Here is a 27170-nt window from a genome sequence, read left to right as displayed (position 1 = left end):
TGCTCTGGTCCAGGCCAAAAGATGATGAGACCCCTGGAGCTATTACCGAGAAACTGTTCAAATGTTAAAAGGAAGTTGATACTGGTGTACCACAAGAAAATGTGTACCACAAGAAAATGGAAAAAATGCCTTTTTTGAATACTTTTAATATTTATTTATGCTTTTAAAATGTTATAAAAAATAAGATGAAAATGAAGTGAATTACTATAGTCTTGAGGTGATGATAATTTTCATTCTGTTGTGTTGGGATTTTGTCTCTTAGCACCTGTGTGTGAAGGAATGATGTTTTGTTTTAACAGCAGGAATTTAAAAGTTTCCTAGGGTTGCTATGAAAAAGAGAAAGAAAGAACTAGAGAAAAGAAAGGAAAGGAGGAGGGGAGGGAAGGAATAAGAGTTTTCCACTCACACAGGGCAGAAAGAACCTGTGTAATTTGTAGCTTAAATTGCTGTTTTTCCTGTATTGATGTAATACAATATATGCATTTCTACACTGTCTGTTCAAGATTATTTTTTTTTCTTTCAGACTCCAAGAACCCACTTAGCCTTTTCTTGTATTGTAGGCAGATATTTCTAGTCTTAAAATTATTTCTTGTTTCTGATATCCTTAATTTTAAGACTTACATTGTAATCATTGCCTAATCTGATGATGTTTAATTTCTGTCCCTCAAATATTCCTCCAAACTAAGTACATTCACCGTTGTTTTTTTTCTCTCTTTGATGAGGGAGTAAGTTATTCCTTTGTATGCTTACTGAAATTTGTAAACGATCAAATCTTTGGAATTTGCATAAAAAGTTGGCTAATGTATATGCCTTATTGTGTAAATGCTTTTGCCCTTTGGCTTGCACATTTTGTGGAAGAATCTGATCTATGTAATTTACAATCAGGTAGCTGTGCAGCTCAAAATCCTTCTTTTCCTAATTGTACAAGTGTTCTTTCCAGAGTAAATATTTTCCTGGTTTATAAAACCTCCTAGTTTTGTGAACCTTGTGTTTTGTTTTCAAATCTGTTTTCCAATAATTGTATTTGGTTGTAAAGGTTTCTTACTTTTAGTGTTTACAATGAATAATGCTAGTAAAATATCTCTGCATTAGAGCTGGTCCCACCCCCCATTTCTGAAGCTTTTTTTTTTGCCATATTAATTGGGGGAAAATTAAAGTTGTGAATGGATAATTCTGTTACCTTTGTTCTAATTTTTCATTAGGTCATGAAAAATGGGTGGTTTGGGGTTTGATTTTTTGATTTCCTGTTCAAAATAGCATAGTTAAAATATCTCCCAGGCCACAAGAAATACAGAAGTGGTTTATCAAAAGAATTCCAAAAAAATTGTTATGAGACATTCATGACTATTTTCAGAATGAGGACATACCATCCTCTGAATATTAGTTGTATGACAGAAGTAACAGATTTTCCTTTGTTTTAAAAACTGTAGAGAAGCAACTTGGTCTTAAATAAGCAGCTACACTTGTTTACTTTAAATGTTTCTTACTTGTGCAAATTGAAAGGAAGGAGAAGCTATTCATTTATGTCTTGTGACCCTCCTGCTTATACCAGAAACACTGTAAGTCAGTCAATCTTGAATTAGTTTTTACTTAGAAGCTTTGACATTTCTCTGTCTGGTAAAAGGTTCGCTTTTGGAGTCTAGATGGATTGGATCACAACAAAGAAACTTTTGGCTAATGGTAGTGAAAGTAATTTGCCATTGGTCCATTCATCCCTTTTCATTTGAAATGGGGTGGGTTGGTCCTGGCTAATAGCTAAGCACCCACATTGATGCTTCCTCACTTCCTTCCCCCCCTCTCCAGTGAGATGGGGGAGGAAATAGGAGGAACAGGAGTGAGAAGAATCATGGGTTGAAGTAAAGACAAGGAAATCGCTTACCAAGTACTGTCATGGGCAGAACAACTTGGGGAATTTAACTGAATTTATTGCCAGGTAGCCTATATGTTTAATTACGGATTGGAGTATTGAAAAACAGCAAAAACAGGACAAATATTTAAACATACAGGAAAAACACCCTTCCTTCCACTTTCCCTGGCTCAGCTTCAGATTCCTCCTTCCTACAGATTCTACCTTCCTAGGCTCCACACCTCACTCCAGACATCGCTTCCTGCTGTGTTACTGCCGCAGGTTGTGCTCAGTTCCTTCAGTGGGCAATGGGTGGCACACGAGGATGAAGTCAGTGTGTAGCTGTTTCCCTCTGCCACTCCTTGCTGCTCCCTTTTTTCCTATCCTCTGCTGTGGGTCCTCTACGAGCTGCAGTCCCTTTAGGCATGTACCTGCTCCAGTATGGAGCACCTGCTACTGCTTTGGCCCTGTTGTTGTTTCTCCTCCTCCTCTCTGTCTCCCCATCACCTCTGTGTTCCTTCCCCCAAGCGTTTACTGCCCTTCCTTTAATATATTTCCCCAAGGTGCCACCAGCCTGGCTGATGGGCTCAGCTGTGTCCTGCAGTAGGTCCACTGCAGAGCTGGCTGGAACTGATGGTGTTTGGCACAGGGCAGCCCCTGGTCTGTCCTCACAGAGGCCCCTCTGCAGCCTGCTGCTGCCAACACATTGACACCTGCATCCAGTACATTACCATGAAAAAGTGGTGTTGGTTTCAATAGCTTGGTAAACTGAGATAATCCAAATGCAGATACAAATGATACTTTGTTTTGATAAACATGGGAGTGTTTTGATAAACATGGGAGGTGTGTTTTTTTCTTACACTGATGTTTTTCCTAATATTGTTTCTGGGAAAGAAGGTGGAGGTTGGACATAAGTAATACTCCAGACACAACTGTTTCCTCCCGTTCAGTTTGCATACCTTCTAATACAGCCATTCTCAGTCTGCAGTGGGACAGATTGAACAGCTCCTTGTGGACAAACAAGAGGGCTGCTTGCAGAACCCCTTTCTCCATCAAATTGTCTGTGTATATCTGTACTGTAGGATGAGTACACCATTACTCTCTCTTCTTCTACCCCTCATGTGACAGGACAAATATGTGCATCATTGTCCTGTGATGAGAATGAATGCATTCCCCACGGTGTAATGGGGATCAGGAGAACATGTGTGATACTTGAGCATGGGAGTAGGTGCATTCCAGTGGCATGACCAAAATACACGTATTCATGTGAATTGCTGGATAGTGCCCATACACATTAACAGCCTTATTCTTGTCAGGAGCTAAAATGTTTTTTCCTCTGTGACAAGGGCCTTGTGAAAGAAGGTAATAGGGTCTAGCAATGACCGACCAGTCACAAGCTGGTGTGGTTGCCTTTTGTGTGTGTAGCCCTTAGGCAAGAGGGCAGCAGGGAGTAGGGAACCACAGTCAGGCTGAGCTCACAGTCTGTTGGTTGGTCACCTCTGACAACAGCTTCCTTGAAGTATCATCTGACTTGAATAACTGGGGAATGTAATTTCTATTCTGTCAGAACTCTGTCAGAGATAAAGTTTATTTGTCTGATCAGACTTGTGATTGTAACCTAAATACAGGGTTGGCTATACTAACTTCAATCACAGAATTGCCAGTGTCCCTATAAAATGATCCTTGCTGCTGGATGTAATCACTCTTACATCAAATATCTTTTGTTTGAGATTAATGAAAGAATATTTTAAATGGAATATTCATCAGATTGCTAGATTCATCTGGAAGGGAAAAATACTTATATGCAGCCCTTGGAGCAAAATTTTGCTGAAACTCATGAGAAGTTGTCTTCATTTCTCAGATTTCAGTGGAATTACTCACAGAGTAAGAAACTTACACCAGTAAGGTTGGTGGAGGATGTTATACTAATTGAAAAATGTAGTGGTTGCTTATTACACTAAGTTGTTTTAAAATATTTTATGCTGAGCACATACAGGCAATCCCACCATCAAGGTGGGATTTATTTCATGTAACTTTATTTCTTTTCTATACATCTAGTCTAAACTAGGTGTTCAGACTTTCTCTAGTCTGTGGAAAAAGTTCATGAACATCACTGCAACACTTCTTTATACCAATCTTAAGAAGAGATGAATCATATTCTTAAGGTGCCTGTCTCTTCCTATTAATTAGAGAGGAAGCATAGATAATTAGCTCAGGCTGAATGCATAACTTTAAGATGAATAAATTCAGATAGATTGCACCATGAGTGCCTAGTTGATATGGGCCATCTAGGCATTTAACTTCTACGAGGGTAAAATTAATATTGGCTGAATGCAGCCTTTTTTCAATTTTTGTATCTCATACAATCAGCTGTATCGAGAGCCCTTAAGTGTTATCATAATCTGAGTGTAAATAACAGTAGAGCTGTTTTTAAAATAATAATCCTACACTTTGAGAACAAATTAATGCAAATGCAACTTCTCCTTTCTTTAAATGAAACATCCTTTTGGAAGTAGTATAACATACTGGATCATTTTATTTATGTGCTACTTGCTAGCTTTATGTAGCAAAGAAAAATTAACTGGCAATTTCACTGCAATTCCTCTGGTAAACAACTTTTACTAGAAGAGTGATTGTAGAGAGAGGAATATTATGTTATGAAGTCCAGTGCTTTGATTTTGACAGACTCCAGAGGATGCCAGTAAGTAATTCAGGGGAGAGACAGTTTTGGGATGGGTTTGAGGGGTTTCTTTTCCTGTTAGGTTTCATGTTTTCCTCTGACAGGCATTTGAAGACTAACATTTCAATGAAAAAGGCTTAGAAACTGCTTTCAAATTTAATGAAATTAAAATCCAGTGCTAAGTGGTTGGCTGCTTGTCTTAATGTCCCTCCAAAAATTTACAGTAGGACTTAGAGACTAACCTGCAGATCTGAGTGCTGTCCTGGTGAAGGCAGTGAATTGGTGGACTTGAGTGTCTTAGTCCAGTATTACGTGTAGTTAGACTTTTTTCCTTTTTAGACATTTTGTGATAGATTACTCTGAATATGAATGGATACTCGGAAGAGACCAGTTTGGCCGTAGTTGGTTGATGGTGAAGAAACTGCAGCCAGTCAGTGAGATGAAGGTATGGTTTGTATGTTGGGGTAATTCAAATGGACGTAACAAAACTCTTCTGTTAATTCCACATGTAAGACTCGCAGTCCTGTGGAGCTGTACAGTCTTTATCTGCTTGCTTATGATGAAACCAGAAGTACAAAGTTTTAGTCATGTAAGTTCTTCTTCCTCATGTCCATTTGACCATCTTGAAAAAAGGCAGTATCAAAAGTAGTTATTTCACACATCATCTAGTTCTGGTATATTAAAAAACCCCTGACTCATCAGCTTTCAAAACTATTAATTAAGCTGGATATCATGGATGAGTTTAGTTAAGGCCTCAAAGTATGTAATCAAGTGTCCTATTATATTGGGTAATATAGCATTGTAAAGTTCTTATTCTAATAGGCATATACATTAAAACAGATACTTAATAATAGCATGTCATCAGCTTTACACACATTGTCAATCAGCATCATGTAATATTTACTGAAGCTGATAGGGTGTTCAGAAACAAATCTTTCCCATCTCTCATCTTCCTGTTACATCAACATCTAATGGTGATTTATTATATATCTACAATAAGCACAAGATGGATTCAGAAAGATACAGATCTAAAATACTTTTGAACTGGTGAACTGTAAAGACACATTTTAGTGATCTGTGATTACTGAATCTGAAAGATTTATTTTCATTGTTTAGAACACTTGTCTCTGGTTTCCAGGAAGTGCTATGGCACGAACACTAGTAGTTACTTTTTGTAGCTTTTTTTAACCTTTTTTTTTTTAATTAGATTATTTTTCTCTCTCAGGATGGTGCGTAACTGGCAAATAGGATGACTATCTGTGTTATCTTGTGGTTCTCTTTTATTATATTGCTGACCAGAGCCCATATAGAACATTAAATTTCTAATGAGCATTTGGCTAACAAAAGGAAAAGAGTATATGCTCTGATACGTGTATGGAATTATACAGTATTTTTATTACAAATAATATAATGACATTCTATCACAAAACAGAATCTTTTTCTTCCATTCAGGTTATAATTTACTACCAGAAATAATGTTTATTATATATTAATACTGCCATTAAGTTATGAAATTTAGTTGAGATCAAACTAGCAAATTCTTGAGAGGCAATTTAAAAAAGATACCTAAATTGAACTTATATCTGATGGAGGATATGTGGCTTCATCTCTGTTTGATTCAGTCCAAGTAATTAATCATGCTTGAACAAGAAACACGATTATGTGTTCTGGGGTTTTTCCCAGCTCATGTTAAGTGAAATTTCTGTCTTGCAACGAGACAACTTTTAATAAATTAGATACAGATTTTCATTTATGTACATCATTACCTGAAGATGCATATTGAAATCCAATGACACGTCTCAGAAAAGCATTCTAGTTGTTTTACAGACACAGATAACAGTTTATAGATAGGTACAGACACACCCAGCCTTCTTTGCCCACACAGTGAGAGAGGTGAATGCAGATCTGTTCCAGCTGGGGAAACAAGTAGTTGTCCTGATCTGCCACTGAATCTGAAGTGCCTAGCCAATAGGTAGGATGGAAGATTCCCATGTCCCTTAGGCTTTTCTGGAAAAGAAGAAAAACCCAAAACACCCAACAACTAATAAGCACTTCAAATACACCTGGACCTGAGGAAGCAGGAAGAGTACATCTGCTCTGAGGACTGAAGAGGTTTCTGAGAAGGTCTCTTACCAGGGAGGGTGAGAAATAACAAAATATTGAAAAATCAGCATTAAGAAATATCGAGTTTACACTACAAAAATAAATATTAGAAGCAATCATATTATGGACATTGAGTTATCAGTGATGAGTTAGAATGAAGTAACTTGACTTATTGCATAGTCTTAGCAAATGCAAACTAATATTTGAATGAATTAGCATTAGGAGCAGGCCAGAAGCATATGGTTTTATTTCTCGTTTTGGAGTCATATGACATAAAAGATGCAACAGATACAACTGATCTGTAAGAAAAGAGTTAGCAGAGATTTGAACAAATCTTAAGCTGGTATCAGAAAAATTATTATTATTATATAGTATTTCTTCACCATTTGTTACAATTTAAAAACTTACTTTTTTATTTCTCATAGAGCTAAGGGATTTTCTCTTTGTAGAATCTTATGGAGGTTTTCTTCTAGTTTGTTTCCAGTGTGATTTTTATGACTTTGGGAAATTTTTGGAGTTCTGGCATTCAATTAAGCAAGGCAAAATTATTTATTTATTTATTTATTGCTTACTGCTTAAGGATGGCACAGCATTTTTTAATGAGGTGACTATCTTTAAATATTGCTTATTTCATCAGAAAAGACTATACCTGAAAGGCTAAAGTATATTAAGCATTTTCTTGAAGGATTTTGTTACATTAAAAGAGTAGTTTAGAGATAAATTGCTTAATCAAACTGAATGAAAATGCTTGGATGATTCAGTTGGGAAGAAGGGTTTGAAAGAGTTTCATATCATTGTTCTTGTAAGAGAGGCATGTGTCTGTAGTAATCAGCATAAGGATGAAACAACTACCCATATCTTGGGCCAAATATCGTGAGAGGAAGGAAAAGAAGGCAACATTTTGGCTCCTGTACAATCTGCCAACTTTTTTTTAACGCAGAAGAATAAAATTTAAAAGAAGCGTTTGTTAAATCCATATGAAATATCATCAAACAGTGTAATATATTTGTGATTTGTTTTCATCCATTTATTCTTACACATTTATATTTAATTTGCTTCAATACAGATAGAAAATATATATTAGAATCCCAAAAATGTAATTTGAAGATATGTAGAAAATGTAAGATGTGTGTATATGCATGCACATACATGTGCAGATGTATCAACATATCTATATATGTGTGCATATATGGTAGTTTGAAAATGCATGTATGAAATCCAAATTCTTATATGGCTGTCATAGAAAATTAATCACCTCTTAAATCTGTTGAACCTAGCAGCCATCTTGGGAAGAAAGAAGGTACTGTTAGTCCTATTACATCACAGGGAAGGTGAAGGAGAGGTTAAAAATTGTACTTGTGTCCCCTACATGATTTTAAGGTAAAATGTTGCCACCTGAATCTAAAATGTAAGCCTTCAAAGCTGAAGCCTACTGCAGGAACATCTAAAGGAAGTTGTGAAAATAATAATAATAACATAATCAAATTGGTTCAATGCAAAAAAAACAAATAAAAAAAAAGTTAATTGGTTCAAAATGAAATGAAACAAATTCATAAGGGCAAAAATATCCACGGGGAGCTATGCAGTATAGTGCTTTCCTGTCTTAAACTACCCTAAATACTGACTGCCAAAATCTAGAAGGGTGCATTAAAGGAATATACTTGCCAAATTTCTTAAGTTTTCTCTTTAAGTATTTGGTTTGGCTGCTTTTGGAGACCAAATACTAGGTTAAGTGGAAGCTTCATCTAGTTTGTGTAGTCATTTTCTTGTTAGATCTGCACATGCCTGTCTGGTGTGACACAGATGAGCCTCAGCATTCTCAGAGCTTCATTCTTCTAATGTCCTTCCCTTTTTACTCCTCTGAATTTCTTTGCTGTTGTCTGTTCCAGTTAATTTCATCCATCCAGTTTTTCTTGCTTTCCAAGCACATCCCATCAAGATGCATGAAAGTCTGCTGCAGAGAGTATGCCAGAGAAATCAGAATTGTTGGGATTAATTTTTTCTCCTGTTTCCTTGTTGATCTCACCTCAGGGACATGATATCAGGTGGAGGCAAATAGCCCAATGCATGAGAGTGTCTATAGATACTCCTTTGGAGTGGAGGAGTATCCAGCAATATTGTATCAGAGACATCTTTCAATAATATATTTTTTGTTGTTTGCAAAATAAGAAATGGAGGTACTAAATGAGGTTAACTTCTGCAGAAATAGGTCCAGACAACAAGATTTGCAGCCACTATGCAAATGACAATCCAGCTGATAGTGGCCACAGCAATTGTTAACTTTACGGTGTAGATTTATTTAAAATACTGTATGAAGAGGCTGTATAACATGTGCAGCAGAATATTTTCAAGTTTGACCAGGATGCTTAATTTTCTTAAGTATTTTGGTGAACAGGCTATTTTCCTGCTGATGTCTCTATACAGACTTGAAATCACTTTAGAAGTCAGATAAATTGTAGTCAGTTAATTTCTAAGATATTTTACTAATTTTTTAGATTTCTTTCATTCTGGAAAATGAAATACAGCTAGTACTATGGTTTCCAACAGTAACTTTGCTCAGTAAAAGGAAAATTAATTTGCACTATGCACTAGTGGCTAAAGACCCCTCACATATTCAAAAAGATTACCCTCCATAGCTCCATACCTTCTAATGAAAAGACAGGATGTTTTGTTTCTACCAGTTGAATTAAACCTTGCAATTGCTGTTTGTAAAACTTACAAAACCAGCTAGCTTTGTTCCTTTAAAATGAAGGTTTTATTAGTGGCAGGAATTTATATTTCTAGATTTTATTTGGAGAATGTGAAGCCTACAGCAAAACTGAGGGCACTCAGTAATTCTATGAAATACATGTGCAGGTCCTGTGAGCGTTCATACAACTCAACATATAATGTCAGCAACATATACGTAACCCTTTATAACATCCATATTGCCATGAGCCTTGAGACCCTCCCAGTTTGAACAGTGGAGTAGGAAGATAGGATATGGCAGCAGGTATTTCCTATTCTGTGGGGTCAGCGTGTTACTTATTCTCTTGCAGCACATGGGAAGCAAATGATGCTTGTTTATCCTTTCAGGGAAGAAAGGCAATTCTACTGCAGGGATTAAAATTCTGCAGTGTGGCAGGTGCTACACAGCTTCATTAGTATGGTAGTTTGATGAAGGGTTGGTTAGATGCATCCTGCCAAGCAGAACGGCATTTATTGTTTTAGTCTTAAAGTTTGTGTATGTATTTTCCATGTCTGAAATAAAGTAGATTGCTTCACACAGAATATACCAGGTAACGAGCTGTTGCCACTGTGGTAAGGCTGGGTTCTTTAGATCTTGCTGGCTGAAGTTTAAACCAGAATTGTTGTCAAAGTGAGGTCAATGGCTCTAAAGCCTATGTTCAGCAGTAAAAATCTGCTAATACATTTATTAGTGTTTTATCTGTATATGAACAAGCACTAAAAGAGTTAAAATCCTCTTTGCATCTATATTTTCTGACAGAGTGGCAATAATGAAGGTGGGAGTCAGAATTCTTAAGTCTATGTTGGTAAATCCCCGCTATTTTCACCTCTTCTTACTTGTGTCTGTCCCAAGCCTTATTTTATCCAGGCTCTTTCCAGGCAGACCTTGACATCTGCCTTAATTGTAACTCCTCACCTCTTTTATCCCAGACACTCCCAGTTCTCTCACCTCTTCTCCTCAATTTGTTTTCCTATCCACTGTGATACTATCCCTTCCAGTTTCTTAAACCCTCTACCATTTCTCCTCATTTCAACCTCCAATTCTCCTTCCATCTGGGTCTCAAGCTTTACTTCTTGCGCTTCATTCAAGTCAGTGCAAGCTCTTCTAGTTCTGAATACTTCACCATCTCTACAGATATTTTTACACACCACACTTTTTTTTGTGAATTTGTGAATGTCTCTCTTGTTATCTAGTCTCTTTGTACCAGTTTTTCCAGTTCTGGCTTCTTTATCTTCTCTCCAGTTACTTTTATCTGCCATAACTCATTGATTTACAGTTGTTTTCTTTCTTGACCTGCTGTCCCCATTCTCTCTGGAGATTCTTGTTTCTAGTTCCTTTTCCTACTCTTTCACGTTTTTTATTCCATCTTAGTTTCCTCTGTTTTCCTTCCTGCGTCAGCATAATCCAGAGTGCAGGTGTGACTCATGCCTCATCTGCATTTGAAAAAGGCTGCCTGCATCCAGAAAAGATGGGAATATTACTAGAGTCACAAGAGAGATGCTGTTGTGATGTGTGTACCTGGCACAGTCAACCACATTCTAGAGACACTCAGTTTCAGCCAGGGCATAGTCAATGCAGTTTAAAACAGAGATATGACAAGTCCCTGTTTAGGTGAAATAGCATTCATAGCATGCACACCTGCAAATAGACTGTGCTTTTATCATAAAACCATATAATAATACATTGTCTTGTGTCCAATTCAATCTTCTTCCTTTTTAAGTTGGATATAGCATGAATATTGTTTATAGAACATTGTGATAATGATACCAAATATGTTTACATAATTTTGCTGTAGACCCTGGTACTTAAGAGGTTTGTGAAGAGCTTTTTCTTAAAAATAACTTTCAATAGTTTCATAATGCATCTCTTCATCCTCTTTTCCATAATGCTTTTTCCTGCCAAAAAACTCGAGCTGGATTTTTTTTCTGCCTTGTTAAAGAGAAATTCAGTCATTTACTTCAGTAGCAGAATTGATGAACTTTTTTTCTACAGTGAACCTTGGAAATTTTGGTCCTAAATGATTTGAGTTTCCGTGTTCTTCAAATCACATTTATACATTAAAAAAAAATAAATAAAAATCTTATTTTCTCTCATGATTTATTGTTGTATAATGCATCTGTGTGTGCAAAAGTATTGTCACTGAGGTTGTAACTAGTTTTTTGATCGTCTTTATTTAAAGCCTTCATCTGTGTGAAGGGGTGAAGGAAAAATTAGCTATATACTAAAAGATGTATTTTTATTTTTAAGAAATATGAGAGGGAAAATAATGTTTTAAAAAAAAACCACTTTGGAAAAAAACCCGACAAATAAAAAAATATAGTCTTTTTTTTTTCTTCTACTATACAATCCAGGGCAATAATAGGATTAAATTAGATGAACAGTCAAATATTTTTTTTTAAAAAAGTCTATTATGTTTTCTACTTGTTCTTACACACCAGGACGAAGATGAGACTCTTTTTATTTCTAATAATTTGCCAGTGTGCCATAAACAGTGTCAAAACACACAGTGCTTCAAGTCCCAATGTCATTTTACTGATGGCTGATGATCTTGGTATTGGAGACCTGGGATGTTACGGGAACAGAACCTTAAGGTATGATGATACATTTGGGGGAGTCATAGCTTTATATTTAGTTTTTCTATGAATTTGTAAAGTTTAAAACCTAAAAGTATTCAGAGATTTTATTAGATTCTTTATAGGTAATCAAAGTTGATAACCTTTCCAGAGAATAGAATATTTCATCTTTGTTTTCTTAATAAGAAAAGAATTATCTGATGTGTTTATCCTGCTGAGAAGTTGCATTGTAAGCAGAGAATTCAGCAGCCAACCAAATAAGGGTAGGTCTAAGGAAGCAAAGTATAATCAACAGTCTTCTTTTAAAATACGCATGACACAAATACTATAGATTAAGGACATTTTGAAGCACTCATGATTGGAGACAAACTTGTCAGTAACCAATTGGAAATAAAATGCTGATTTTTTCCCTTCATTTCTATCCATGCTGTAGTCAATAAATTAATTAAAATAAATGTTAATATACCCGAGTAACACAGCAGTGTTCCACAGTATGTTTCTGACTGCCAGCTTAGGTATGATGTTTGTGTAAACAACACAAGTTGTACCTTGTCACTGTGTTTCAGTGGTGCAAAATTTTTTATCAAGTTAAATAAAACATTCAGACTAAAAGCACTGTCTTGCCAAATGTTAAATATCCTTGTTTCTGCTGAAGTTAATTAGAAGTAAAAGCTCTTCATAACTCAATCTCAAAAAAAAAACCCAACCCCAAAACAAAATACCAAACACACACCCCCAAACCCCACCCCTTACATTACAGTTTCTAGTTTTACACAGGAAAAAAGTATATACAACAGCAATGCTTGGATCACTCCTATGACAAGGACCAGGACTGCTCCAAGATCTGTGTTCTCTGATGTGAGAATTCAGAATTAGATCTTTGGAATATGAAGAAATTTCATCATACTGCTTGTTGTCAGTAGATGATGTTATAAATAGCAAAGAAATCTGTTGGAAAATTAATATTTCTGACTATTGAGACTTAGATGCTGGGAACACTGCTGCACCTTGAGGTCATGGTCATTAATCTCCCAGGTCAGGGACCTACTGGAGCATGCTGCAGCTCCTGGCCAGACTGCATTCCTAGGGTGTTTTTTTTTTCTGTGGAGCCAAGGGCACAGGATTTCTTCCTGCACAAACCAATTTTCATCTGCATGGTGAGCTAGGTCACGGACAAATTTTCCATGCAGATATGGAAAATTTGATGTGCTCCTAGGTCTAATATTTCAGACATAGTTGTGTCAGACATGTAAACATGTAAACGTTAATATAGAGCCTAATGGAGAGTCATAACCATTTGAAGCTCCCCTAATAAGATGCCACCACACATTGCCCCTACCCCAAAAAAACTTTTGTTAGGGAAAGATGGAAATGACACCAAGTAGGGAGTCAGGAGGCACAACCTTTCTTCAGTCTCTCCTCATTGCTGAAGCAGAAAGGCTGTTTAAGTACCCAAATTACAGTTCCGAGTCAAGGAATGCTTTAAAAAGGGTTGCAATACAATATGTCCACATGTCACAGTTTAGTACTGTTCATGAAGAGGAAAGGAGGAAAAAGATTTTTGACACAATGCCACAGTGTCTCAGTTCAGTGTTGCTACTTAATGTAAAAAGATTTGACATGATAGTATTTAGAATTGGAACCACTTCCCTACCTCCACCCCCCATGGTTTTCATAATTTACATACAGTAAATCGTAACTTGATTTTCCTGGTAGTTTTTGCCTCAGATGCCTTGATCTCACCATGCTGATTTCCAGATAATTATCTTTGTGTATTCTTTTCTTCTTTTTCCTACTTATGTTTTTCCAGAACCCCTAGTATTGACAGGCTAGCAGAGGAAGGAGTGAGGCTTACTCAACATATAGCAGCATCTCCACTTTGTACTCCAAGCAGGGCAGCTTTCCTGACAGGGCGATACCCTATCAGATCAGGTAAAATCCCATTACTTAATTTATATATATATTATTGGTAGTAAACTGTATGCATTTTTTTTCCCTCTGGCCTTTCTTGATATCCTTATCATTACTGGATTAGATACTCATTTCAGTGACTAATCAAGCTTAGCATATTTGGTCAGCATTTGAAATCTTCCATATATATGGGAAATGTTTACATTTCCAAAGAGTTAACACGAAAAGAAAGCATTTTTATTGAGAAAAATATTTTTTTAAAAGTTCTGAGGAAAAAGTCTGATTGTGGTTATTTAACGTAAGGAGCAGACAAATTCCGTGGACTTCCTCCACTGTCCAAATGACCATGGGCTCTTTGCCTGCCTGCCCAGCTGCGTGCAGGCTGCTCCCAGGACGCTGGTGGGCAGCCTGAGTGTTGAACATAATGGAGATGATTCTAGACAGAGACAGTGGAAGAACCCAGTGTAAATCCTTCTGCTCAGACGTTTCAGTTTGTACAAACCCTTTTGGTTCAGACAAATTACTGGTGGGGGGAGGGTGGGTGTGGGGGGTGGTGGGGGGTGGGGGTGTGTAAAGGACAGTTCATTAAGGTATTCCAGCAGCTGTTAAAACTGGGAGGAAGTACAAAAAAATCTCCCTTCTTTCTAAGTATTTTTATTCCATATCTACCCATACACAATGTTAAGTATCCCATGAATACATGCATTTAGTGACTTCTCTTACTTTTAAAGTACCTGATCCAAAGCCCATTTGAGTCAGTGAAGATCTAGTCTATTTATTTTAGTGTGCTGGGACTGAGCCCCTCAGTGCTTAGCAATGCAACTTTAAAATTCCCTTAACATAATTTTTAGCAAGGTTCATTATACATTAATCAGATCACTTGTTCATTAGTGATAAAACATCCTGTCCTTGCTTCTGGGAACGAAAGCAAAGCAAGGCTCTGAAGCCTATTTGATATGTTCATGCTCATTCAAATCAAGTAACAAGCTTCTGCAAAAGTGCCAGCTAATAAAACTTGCTAAATTTTCCATTACATTCAGCTGCAAAGGAAAATTTTATATACCTGGTACATCTATAATGCTATTAATATTTACTGTAGATTAAGCCACAGGTCACTTTCCATTATGATCCTTGTTCTTATTTCTGAAAAACTAGCATTGGAACTGTTTTTCTTATCTGATGGGCTCTCAGACATACCTAATCATTTCCTTGTAAGTGCAAAAATTGAACTTTGTCTTAAATTGTGAAATTGCTAAGTATGGACTACTTCCAAACATCAGTGAAAAGCTAATAAAGGATTATTGTAGAAGGTACTGGTATCATGATGTGGAAAAAAGTGTTGGAAATTTAAAACTTCTGCTAATAGAACTGAAGAAAAATATTCTGAAATGCAGTATGTGATGAGACACAAACTCAGAGAAAGCTAATGATGGGAGAGGAAAAAAAAAATCATGGTCCTGTACTTTCATTCAGGTAATGTAAGGGAATTACACTGATTTCAGTTACAAGAGATTGAAATATATAAAATAAATATAAAAAGATATATGACAAAGTATAGAGATATATAGATAACTAAAACTACCTAAATTGTTGATCAGTAAAGCTAGCTAGGGTGAAAAACTGGAGTCAACATTTGAAGTGTAGGTTGAGCTGTCTTTAGTAAACCAGTCTAATAAGTCTTTTTCTCATCTAACCACAAGGGATACCTGAGGGAAGATTCTGGTTGTCTACATCAGTCATGTAACTTTGGCACTGCAATCATTCAGTTGCATAATTCAGAATTCCTGGAGATACATCTGCACAGATTTGCATAGATACTCTGTTTTCTCTATACTCAGAGCCAGCTCTCAACTGAAATCCTAGTCATCTAATTTTCATGAACCTGAGCTCACAAGTTCCTCGTCCTCAGAGTAGTTTATAAGCTCAAGTTTGTGTTTCTCAGACTCTCAGTATATAGAAATTACTGTGCCTTATTTAGATGTTGTCTTGTTAGCTGATACCTGTTGGTGCTTTAATGCATTCTGTGTGCCTTGAATCGTGTGTCTTCACGCCATTGAAGCACTGATCCTCTCCCATCAGAGCTGAGCGCCCTAGCCACTCTTTTTCCAGAGTCACACTCTGTCTTGCTCTTCTTTGACCTCACGATAGTTACATGCCCAGCTGTAAGCCTGCTCTATTTCAGCTGCCTTCTCTTAAATAACCTTAAAGGCTTGTAGAAAACCACATATGAAGAAAATAGAAGTTCTGAGAATAGAACTTGGGAGTGATCTCACTTAGTCTTCAGCTCCATTCCTTTCCCATGTACAAGAAAAAGTTAATTATGCAAGCTAAACTTCTTTCAGATATGTTATACCTTAGAACTTCTACAGAAGGGGCTGCAGCTGCTTATGTGATGGCTGCCCCATAGTTACAAGCAAAGAATTTTTTCTCCACTTCTTAATTTCTGGTGTCAATACAAAAAAGAACTCACTCAACTAAATAGATGATTGTACCTGCCACTTGCAACATTTACATTTAGTGTCTGTGGTAATATGTCATTCAGGTGATAGCACCTAAGCAAAAAAAAAAAAAATATGCATGCAGAAAGAGTGAATGGAAATTGTTTCACTTTATTATCCAAGTCTCATTAATTTTCATTCTACTTAGGAATGGCTGCCTTCTCCCGAGTTGGTGTCTTCTTATTTTCTGCCTCTTCTGGGGGACTTCCTTCTGAAGAAATAACTTTTTCCAAACTCCTGAAGCAGAGAGGTTACGCAACAGCTCTAATAGGTAAAACTGCGTACATACACAGCATTATTTTTCATTCTTTTCAATCAAAAGAACATTCGCTTCCCATATAGGCTACTAAGGGTCACCATTAAGCTTTTTTCCTCCACAGCATAATGAGTTCATTTTTCTGGCAAAAAGCTGAGCACATTCTCATGCATATGTGAAGCACTAATCAGGGTGCATATGTAAAACACTAAACAAGTATGTCTAATGCTCTTTTGTAGTTATAGTCTCATTGTGCAATGTACTGAAGAAACATGATGAACAAATTGAAAATTAGTCAAGCTCTTGTAAAGTTTTTGGTATAAATAGGAGTTTGATTACAACAAAGAAAGAATGAGAGATCAATCACAGGGTACAAGTCAGCACAGTGGTGGGACTCATTTCCCCTGTTTTCAAATATCTGTAAGTAAATAATGTCGTACCTGAGCTAACTGTGTGGATTCACTTCGTAGTCACCAGACAGAAATGAGCATTTCTAGGAAATTTGTCTCATCCTGTGGGAGAAGTTTAACATGAAGATATGTTTCTCACTTATTATAAAGATAGTTCAGACAACTAACTGCAGCATAAATGTCCAGTGATGGGTAGAAGGCATCCCACTAGATGAATATTAAACAGAATTGGAATGAATATCAGAATGTTATAACATTTAAATGTGATTATTTTTTTCCTAATTTAGCCACTGACTTATTCCACACTGCTTATATTTTAAAAGATTTTTGTGAAATACAACTTGTATCACATAATGTATTTCTGTACTGGAATTGCCAGGAAAGAGTTGTTTAGAGGACATTATACTGGAATGTTGCTACGTTAATTTAGATGATGGATGCACTCAACTGGATTTTTAAATGTAACAAAAACTTGCAATTTTGGGAGTAATTTTTGTTTAAAAAATCAGGCTGTTTAGCAAGACTGACAATTCACACTACTGTTCAAAAAATATATGTATTATGGAGATAACCAATGTCAATCCTCCTAACTAAAAATCCTATTTAGCTATACTCCAGTCTTATAAAATATAAAATACCTTGATATCCTGATAGATTCAAAACAGAAACCAAGAAAATATTAGGAGAAGTATATTTAGTGCAGGTGTGTTTCAAGCATAGTGCAGGAAAGCCAGTCATACATTGTAATGTTCGTTGTGGAGTTAATTGCTATTGCTCCATATTCAGTTAAAGATTACGAAAAAAAACCATTTTCCTGTTTGTAACAAGCACTGTAATACAACTCATTTTCTGGGGCTGACCTAGTTAACGTTCTTTTTTTAACTACTTTCACTGCAATGTGACAGCTTGCCACTTTAGATCTCTAGAAGTTATCTCCATGACGCTTAATGAACAATTCTTCCAAGTGGCCTGAATGATAGCTATGAAACCATAAGATGTAATATTACCATATCCTTAGAGGATAATGAAGGATTCCAAAAATCAAGAAGTGCATTAAAATTAAAGATAAAACATATGTAAATGACAAAAAGAAAAATTATCTAGATTTGAAGACTAGATAGACAGACTGATTCCCAACCAGCCCATTTTCTGCCACTGCTGGTGTTCTTATACCATCATATTGGTCTAGGTCAGGGAGTCTTTGCTTGGTTCAGTCTAACTCAGCAGTTCCCAAACAATTAATTGTCAATTCTGCACCAGTGATAGATTGGCATAAGGGTAATTTTAAACCTTTTCAGTTCCTCAAGCCTGTATTGTCACTTTTTTTTTTTTTTTTTTTTTTTTTTGCCAAGTGTCTCCCCTTTACTCTCTAAGGATTTTTTTTTCTTCCCTAAATGCATTTTCCTTTCTCTTTAAATTTTTTTCTGTCCTCTGAATGTATGCTTCCTCTTGCTTGATACATGCCTAAATACATTTTAGCTATAAATCTACTTTATGTATACCCTTTTTTGCTTCATTGGTTTTCCCCTGTGACACAAAGAAGGTGACATCCAGTAGATCTGTCAGGAAACGCCAGTCAGAAGATCTGCAACAAAACCAGGTTTTCTCAGAGAAGGCAGGTGCATTGAATATGAAATATTTCACCAGTTAAGGATCCTGGAGAATGGCAAGAAGTGTTGATGTTTTGTAGGAAATAGTTATTCATAATGCAAATATTCCACTGAAAGGAGATTGTTATTATTTTAACTACTGCTGTACTGAGTCACAGTTGAGTAAAGGTCAATTTTCCTCACAACTGTTATGCAGTGTGTTGTCTAGCATCCAGAGAAGTTTAAAATCCACCTGTGTATCTCATCTCCAAAGTCACAAATACTAACGGATAAACTGGGACTTGTATCTTTCCTCCAGAATGAGGTGAGACTCACAGTAGTAATGTGTCCAATACAAGACTGACAGTATAGAACAGTTATTAATACAACAGCTTCAAATCTGACCATATTAACAATATATGCATATATACTTTTATTATTATTACTACATAATTAATGTAAATATAGTTCTTTGAACATGTATTTCTGTTTGCCTCTTCCTCTGCATCTTGTATCTTAGCATTTATCTGAAGAACACAAAATCATACCAAAGGAAATATATCATATACAACTCAGTCTTCATATTGCATCCTTTTCAACTGTCTGAGGGAAATGTAGAGGGGAAACATGGATTTACAGCCTCTCCAGCATTCTGGTTTCTGAAAAGCTAAGTTCCAAATAAGGTTTCATGGCTGAATAGGACTTGCTTCTTAGTTCCACTTGCCTTTCACTGCACTGCTTTTGCTCTGCAGAAGTCTTAATTGTGGCCAAAGGAGAGGAGGGAAAAAGCCTAGGTCTCAAACTATTAAGGTACTCATAGTTTACAATTAACAGCATAAGTTTCACTCAGAAGCTTGGCAGAATCTGCTGAAATGTGTATGATGCTTGTGTGAAGTGTCATACTGTGAAGCTTCACTTGGCAAAGAGGTGAGAGCATTTTCCACTGCTCTCAGATTCAGAAGGGCCCCAGAGTATAAAGCACATTACAGTAATCTGTTGAAACATTAGCTCAAGGCAGGGGTTATTGTCACAAGGAATGAAACAAAATATGTCTTGTCGACCCAGTCATGACTTGCTTTTTTCAGAGTAGTGCAGGATGTATCAAAACCCTCTACCTCATCAGCCGTTTGAGAATGGCAATTGTGTCTTTCCGTCACAGCTGCTGATATAATTTGAACCAGTGCTTCTGTTGCTTTTCCCAGCTAACCTGCTGTCTGCTTTGTTTGGCTTCTGAACAAATCTTTTTCTGAGGCCCAAGTTCATCTTGACATTGAACAATTTGTTGTGTTTGCTAAAACCCTTTCGATAAAAATAGATCCCATATTTTCCCCTGTACTGATTTGTAGTTGCAGGACTGTTCTGTCCTGGCTTGCAATGTCTACTTTTATTGAGATCCAGTTTAAACAAACTTACATATATCATAGTAAATGACATTGAAAGTGTATTCAATTTTTTGTGGTTTCTTTTTCATATTTTTTACTGACTTATAAGTGCTTTTGGTTTGACAAATAACAGCAAAAAAATAAAAAATAAAGCTTTAAGATAATTTATATTTGTGATTATAAGCTTCTACCTTTATTTCATTTATCTAGCTTGATGACAGTTTTTTCATGCTCACTTTGCTACACATCTGGCTTTATGACTATTGCATAAAGACAGTCATGTAAACCTAGGAGGAAACACTGAATCTTTTGTTTTCCAAAATCTGTGTCTTTGCTTACTGGGAATGAAATTTAAAAGTTTCAGTCTTAGCTAGCCCTTTATGGCACCATTATAACATCAGAAAATTCAGTACAGTGGCCTGCATTGCTGTTTTTATAATCGGCCACAGTAACATTCACTGGACCATGTCAAAATTAGTGACAAGAACCATTCTGCTCACAGAAAGCAGAATACCGCCTTAGGTGAGGGGCCATCTGACAGCAAGTGGGAAAGCCTCTGAAGGGAGGAAAAAGCTGTAGAGGCTTCCATTGCAGTGGCACATAAGCAGACCTGAAAATGCTTTTGTACCTGCTTTTATGATATAGAGAAGGTATTTCTAACCTAAGACCATCAAGAGATATACGGAGAGAACTAGATTCAACTAAGCATATGGTTAGGCTCAAGATTTCTATGATCTTTTTCCCCACCTTTTCTGATGGGTGAACTTACGCACACAGCATTCCCATCCCATACCTTAGTTCTGTCGTTCGTGAAAGAGAAATAATGACATGAAGCCCATTTGCTAGGTACTCTTTCAAAAAGAACAGAACTGACCCCCACCTTCATCCTCTTTGGTACTGCAGTACCTGCATTTGTCATTGTCAAAAGCAGAAGTACAGGATGAATGTGCTGTTCACTACACCCAGGAGATGCTCAGGGACTGCCTGCATCAGGACTCTTCTTTACAGATGGGTAAAAGCTGAGATTTTCCTTGAGGAAAGGGGAAAATTCTATACATGCTTTTTTTCCTTTCATGTACTTTTTACCATGTGTATCCTGAAGTCTTTAGAATAAAATATTTCAAATTTATTTGGGATAGGTTATGGGGGTGGGAACTTACTGGGTTTGCAGGTTTTTGTATTTATTTGTTTTAAGATCACAGCCTCTAAATTCTGCTGGTCATGTTTAGGTATTTGATTAAAAAAATAAATAAAATTTGGCCCAGCAATATATATTGTCATCTATTTTATCAAGAGTGACACATTTTGTCAAATACTCAACACATTTCCTTGCTGAGACCAAAGAGCATAGCTCTAGCCATAATTTACGTCAATAGGCTTAACTGAATTTGATTTTCTTTTAATTATACATTTGAATTTAAGTAACAGTTAGGTCTGTTGCACTAAGCAATGCATAAGCATATGGTAAGGGGTTGTACCTGAGTCACAGAATGAATTATCTAGACACTTACTGTAATCGGCATGAACATAGATTATGCTACTATAATGCAAATCAGACTCACTGTTTTCTTGTGTCAGTCAGCGTCCAACATTATTGCAGAATCAGAACAATTTCCTAGTGAGACAAAATGCTGTGAGAGATAGTATTTGGCAGTAATTTACTTGTTATTGTTTCTTTTTTATTTATGTATATGTAAAATACATATAAATAAAAGATTATCTCCCTCACTATATATATAAACGTATATAGTGAGGGAAACGGGTGATTTCAGAGATTCTGCAATCATCTAAATAATAAATGCCTTGATAATGTCAATATTCTTGGGTTATTCCCTCTTCGTTACTGTTTGGTTGGGTTTTTTTGTTTTGGTTTGTGTTTGTCTGGTTTTGGTTGGGTTGGTTTTTGTTTTTTTTTTAAAAAAAAAACCTAGTCAAATATGAATTATTTGCCAGAAAAATTCCAGAAAAGACATTTCGTAACTCCATATTGGCTCTTCCTAAGAAAGCAGTAGCTGATACAAAATGGTATTTTCTTATGACTATTTAACTACACATGCACAAAGGCTTCATTTTCCAAGTTAACTATCTGTTAGGGCTCTGTTGCTCTTCAGTGACCTGCTAGCCCACTCAGAATTTAATGGTCTCCATCAGGAGCTGTGCCAAACTATTTCTAACTAAAATGAAGAGGCAGACATGAAACAAAGTCTTTCATGAAGGCATAAAGAAAGATTAGATAGCAAATAGGGATCCACACAATAAATGCTGGGGGCGGGGAGATATCAGTCAGATAGTGACAGTTTCATGTTTGGAGTAGTGCACATTTTAAGTTTGATGAGTTAACTACAAAAATATTCCCTGTCCTCCTCTCTTTGTAGGAAAGTGGCATCTTGGGATGAACTGTGAAAGCAGTAATGACTTCTGTCACCACCCCCTCAGTCATGGATTTGATTACTTTTATGGGCTCACCGTGACCAATTTTAGAGACTGCAAACCTGGCCAAGGCAGCGTATTTTTAAAAGGGGTTCAGAAATCCCTTGTCATCCCAATCGAAATAGCTGGAATCACCCTGGTCTCTTTGGCAATAGCGCAGCACATTGGCTTCCTCAAAGTACCTTTCCAAGCATTGGGTTACTGCTTGTTAATAGCCACTATTTCACTTGTGGCTTTGGTTTTTTTCTTTTATCATTTTCGACACTTGAACTGCTTCTTAATGAGGGACCATCAGATTATCCAGCAACCACTATCCTATGAGAACCTTACTCAGAGACTGACAAAGGAAGCTGTGCAATTCATAGGAAGGTAGGTTTCTAACTGTGTTATAAGTTAATGCTGATATCTCATAATGATGATGCTTCTGAGAAAGGAAAAAAATGGGAACTGGTGGGAATAAGGAATGTGTCATTACGTATTATGATTATTTTTTTTTTGCTTTAAAAGGTGACCGAAAGTAATTTTTTTAGTGAAAGTGACTGACTTTTTCTATCTGTTATATCATTATTTTTTCTATAAAAATTAAAAACTGTTTACTGCTTTAGTAAAACTGCTTCAAAAAAATTTTGAAAACATCTAACTTTTTTAGGAGTTTCATTCTTGAGAATTTCATGTAACTTGAAATATTAATAATCTTTTGTAGTGTGACTTAATTATGTGAAACCACAAAGCAGTCATAATCCATGACTTTTCTGGAATGGGAAGCTTCATCATTTATTTGATGCATCCATTAAATAGCATTCATAAGGTCAATTTTTTAAGATACTGTCATTTTAGATGCCTCCACTTTTATGACATACTCATTTTTAAAATATTTGATTTAGAGAATTTAGGAAGTAAATGTTGTTTTGAAAGCAATGATTTTTTAATAACCATCACATTGGGTTACTTAAACACTGGATATACAAAATCATCCTAAGTCATTCTTCATTTTTGCAAAGTTAGCTACTTTGGTGTAATTGCCACCACAGGGCTTTTAGTGGGATCAAGTCATAAAAGTACACATTTGCATATTCTGAAATATAAATCAATATATTTCGAGCAAAATATTTCATCCATTTAAGTTGAAAAATATGCCAAAGTATTTTTCTTAGTCACTTTTGAAACAGGTTGCATCATTTCTAAAGATAGCTAATCAAAAGTAAAACCATGTTCTAAGATGTAAGAAGTCCCTTAATTGCTGTTCTGAAAAGTATGTGCCTGGTAGTTACTGTGAATACATTCACATGATGTCATTGCTGAATGAAAACTTATACCAAAGAATCAGGGGCTAAATTTTCTAGACTTAATGACTGCATGCAGTAGTCATCAAGACTGTTAGCAAGAAAAAATATTTACCTAAAATCTTGATCTCATAGTGCAATTTTTCTGTAATTTCTGTCATTATAAATATTTGATGTGGCCATCTCTACTCATCATACCAAAATAAAATGGGGTTTATTTCAAATTTCTTTAAGTGAGTAAGTCTTCCCAACAATCACCATTCTTATGAGTATTTATAAATAAACTGAAATACCTTTATTTCATCTTGGCAATGGTGATAAAGAAGCCTTCTCATCTACATTATAACTAGTTTAACAGTGAAGTATTTTGTTTACTACAAACACACACACACACACACACACAAACTTTGAGAGGTTCAAAAAACTGTCAAGAGGTTATTTGCTTAGGGACCAAGCATTTGGTGTTTTTAAAACATTTGAGTACATTAACTTATTAACTATATGTAAGTTGGCAGATTCTTCCATGATTTACAAGTTTGCAATGTGCCTGTAGTGATTCATAGTGTTTTGGTTATCTCTGAATGTTTCATTGATTTCAATGCAATGGCAATGAAATGGTAGCCCCAAAACGGGTGAGTTCAAGATTGGAAATAAATGCTAGAAAACTAGTAACTCTTTTAACATTATTAATATTCATAATGTGCACAGTGTTATTGTATAGCTTGGTGTTTAGAGCTGGCAAAACAATGTAAGATTTAAGTCAGCATAGCTTTGTTGACTCAGCTGGAGATAAGTGGCTTTACATCAGCTGGGCACTTGGCCCCAGTTCTTAATGCAGTTTCCAGACAAAAGTGATGTTAAATTGAAGTCAAGGTTAATAGCACATATTCGTAATTTACAATAAACTTTGTTACAGGAATGCTGCAATTATAGTGAGAATTATAACCCAGACAATTCAGAGTCAATGTTAAATTAAAGAATATCCAAGCACATTAAAGTATTGAGAAGCAATTAGGGCATTCGAGCAATCTTAACTGTGCCCTGTAGTGAATTCACATGCAAAGTATATGACCATAAAACTTGCTCCTGGGGATAGGACTAATTAGATTAATATTCACTGAACTGATCTGTCCCATATATTACTGTGAGCAACAAAATCAATATTTGCTTTGACACACTGGTACTGACATTTTTTAGTTCATACCTATCAACTCCAGTGCACCAGCAGACCATTGCTTTTACGACCAGTCTACTGACATTGGCCATTTGTAGGGGAATGGATGTCAAGAGGCAACCAGGCTGCAGCAGCAGTCAGACATCTGGCACTCATAAGTGAGGGGCCACCAGGCTTTTGGAAGCCATGGTTGCCTGACAGCATTCTTGTCGTTCCACTTCTTTCTGTGAGCAGTCTCCCTCAGCCCTCCTTTAGCCACATGTTTGACTCAACACTTCGTTTGTCATACAAGCTTCTTTTATTCAGATAATATAAGTAGCAAGTTCAGTCCTGTACACCAGTAATCCTTGTGCACAAGTAAGTATACCAGAGTTCAAACGATCCTGCATTTAAATAATTCAGTCATGCGCCCTAACTGATTCTTAATATACATTTCATCATCAAACTAAAAATCATAAGCTATCATGCATGTTTTAATTGGTTAATTATCTTTAAAATAAATACATGATGAAGCTCTAATCTTCAACAGCACTGGTACTTCCTATATAGGCCTTTTATGCTATATTTATATATAATATATATTAATATATATTTATAGTAATATTTATATAGTAATTTTACATATAGTAATATGTAATAACAATTACAATTTAAATAGTTTATCTATGTAAGTTTATTATACCTATTATCTATAATACCTTTATAAGTTCTTGAGAGTTCAGGCAATGGACTTCCTGACATTGTATTCTTTTTTCTAGATATTTCTCAATCATATTGTTAGATTTATGACTTCTTACCATGTATAAATATCAATTCTTCAGAAGGGATAGGCAAGGAAGGAGAGGTGGTGTGGTAGCCCTGTATGTTAGGGAGTGTTTTGATTGTCTAGAGTTTAATGATGGTTACAATAGGGTTGAGTGTTTGTGGGTAAGAACCAAGGGAAGGGCCAACAAGGCAGATATCATGGTGGGCGTCTGTTATAAACAACCCAACCAGGATGAAGAGGCAGATAAAATATTCTGTATGCAGCTGGGAGAAGTCTCATGACTGCTAACACTTGTTCTCATGGGACGCTTCAATTTACCAGATGTCTACTGGAAATACAATACAGCAGAGAGGAAACAGTCTAGCAGGTTCCTGGGGTGCGTGGAAGGTAACTTCCCAACACAGCTGGTGAGTGAGCCAGCTAGGGGAGGCGTCCTGCTAGACCTGTTGTCTGTGAACAGAGAAGAACATGTGGGTGATGTGATGGTTGCAAGCTGTCTTGGGCACAGCAATCATGAAACAATAGAATTTTTGATTCTTGGAGAAGTAAGGAGGGGGAGTCATGAGAACACTACCTTGGACTTCCACAGGGCAGACTTTGGCCTGTTTAGGACACTGGTTACAGAGTCCTTTGGGGGGCAATCCTGAAGGGCCAAGGTGTCCAGGTAGGCTGGGTGTTCTTCAGGTAGGAAATCTTAAGGGAACAGGACTAGGCCATCCCCACAGCTTGCTGAACAGCAAGCTGGCAGGGAAGAAGACCCACCTGGCTGAACAGAGAACTTTGGCTGGAACTCAGGAAAAAAAGGAAAATTTATTACCTTTGTCATGAGGTTATGCAGGGAGAAAATTAGAAGGACCAAAGCCCAACTGGAACTTAATCTGCCTACTGCCATAAAAGACAATTAAAAATGTTTCTATAAATACATTAGCAACAAAAGAATCTCCATCCTTTATTTGATGTGGGTGGGAAACGTAGTGGCAAAGGCTGAGGAAAAGGCTGAGGTACTTAGTGTCTTCTTTGCCTCGATCTTTAGAGTAAGACCAGTTGTTCTCAGGGTACTAAGCCACCTGAGCTGGAAGACAGGGACCAGGAGCAGAATGAAGCCCCATAATCCAAGAGGAAATAATCATTGATGTACTGTACCGCTTAGACCCACACAAGTCTATGGGGCCAGATGGGATCCGGCCAAGGGTACTGAGGGAGATGGTGGAAGCGCTCACCAAGCCACTTTCAATCATTTATCAGCAGTCCTGGCTCACCGAGGAGGTTCCAGTTGACTGGAGGTCAGCCAATGCGATGCCCATCTACAAGAAGGACAGGAAGAAGGATCCAGGGAACTACAGGGCTGTCAGCCTGACCACGGTGCTGGGGAATATTATGGAGCAGATCATCCTGAGTGCCATCACACAGCACTAACAGGACAACAGGGGGATCAGGCCCAGCCCGCATGTGTTTATGAAAGGCAGGTCCTGCTTGACAAACCTGATCTCCTTTTACGAGAAGGTGACCCACTTAGTGGATGAGGGAGAGGTTGTGGATGT

The 27170-nt window shown here is 36.7% G+C and overlaps 1 protein-coding gene across 12 annotated transcripts in view; it reads left to right on the top strand.

Annotated features, from left to right (window-relative positions):
* Positions 1 to 27170, top strand: part of STS (steroid sulfatase) — a 135646-nt gene that overhangs the window by 13440 nt on the left and 95036 nt on the right. For all 12 annotated transcript variants that reach the window (XM_056329950.1, XM_056329944.1, XM_056329939.1 and 9 more), the window contains 4 exons: positions 11796 to 11948; positions 13741 to 13862; positions 16488 to 16610; positions 22352 to 22775. In XM_056329950.1, the coding sequence (XP_056185925.1) occupies positions 11803 to 11948; positions 13741 to 13862; positions 16488 to 16610; positions 22352 to 22775 (815 nt within the window). In that variant the 5' untranslated portion in view covers positions 11796 to 11802. The remainder of the gene's footprint in view (positions 1 to 11795; positions 11949 to 13740; positions 13863 to 16487; positions 16611 to 22351; positions 22776 to 27170) is intronic.

This window comes from Falco biarmicus, chromosome 2, assembly GCF_023638135.1.
Source record: "Falco biarmicus isolate bFalBia1 chromosome 2, bFalBia1.pri, whole genome shotgun sequence".
Taxonomy (NCBI): domain Eukaryota; kingdom Metazoa; phylum Chordata; class Aves; order Falconiformes; family Falconidae; genus Falco; species Falco biarmicus.
This window is presented reverse-complemented; position numbering and strand designations above follow the sequence as displayed.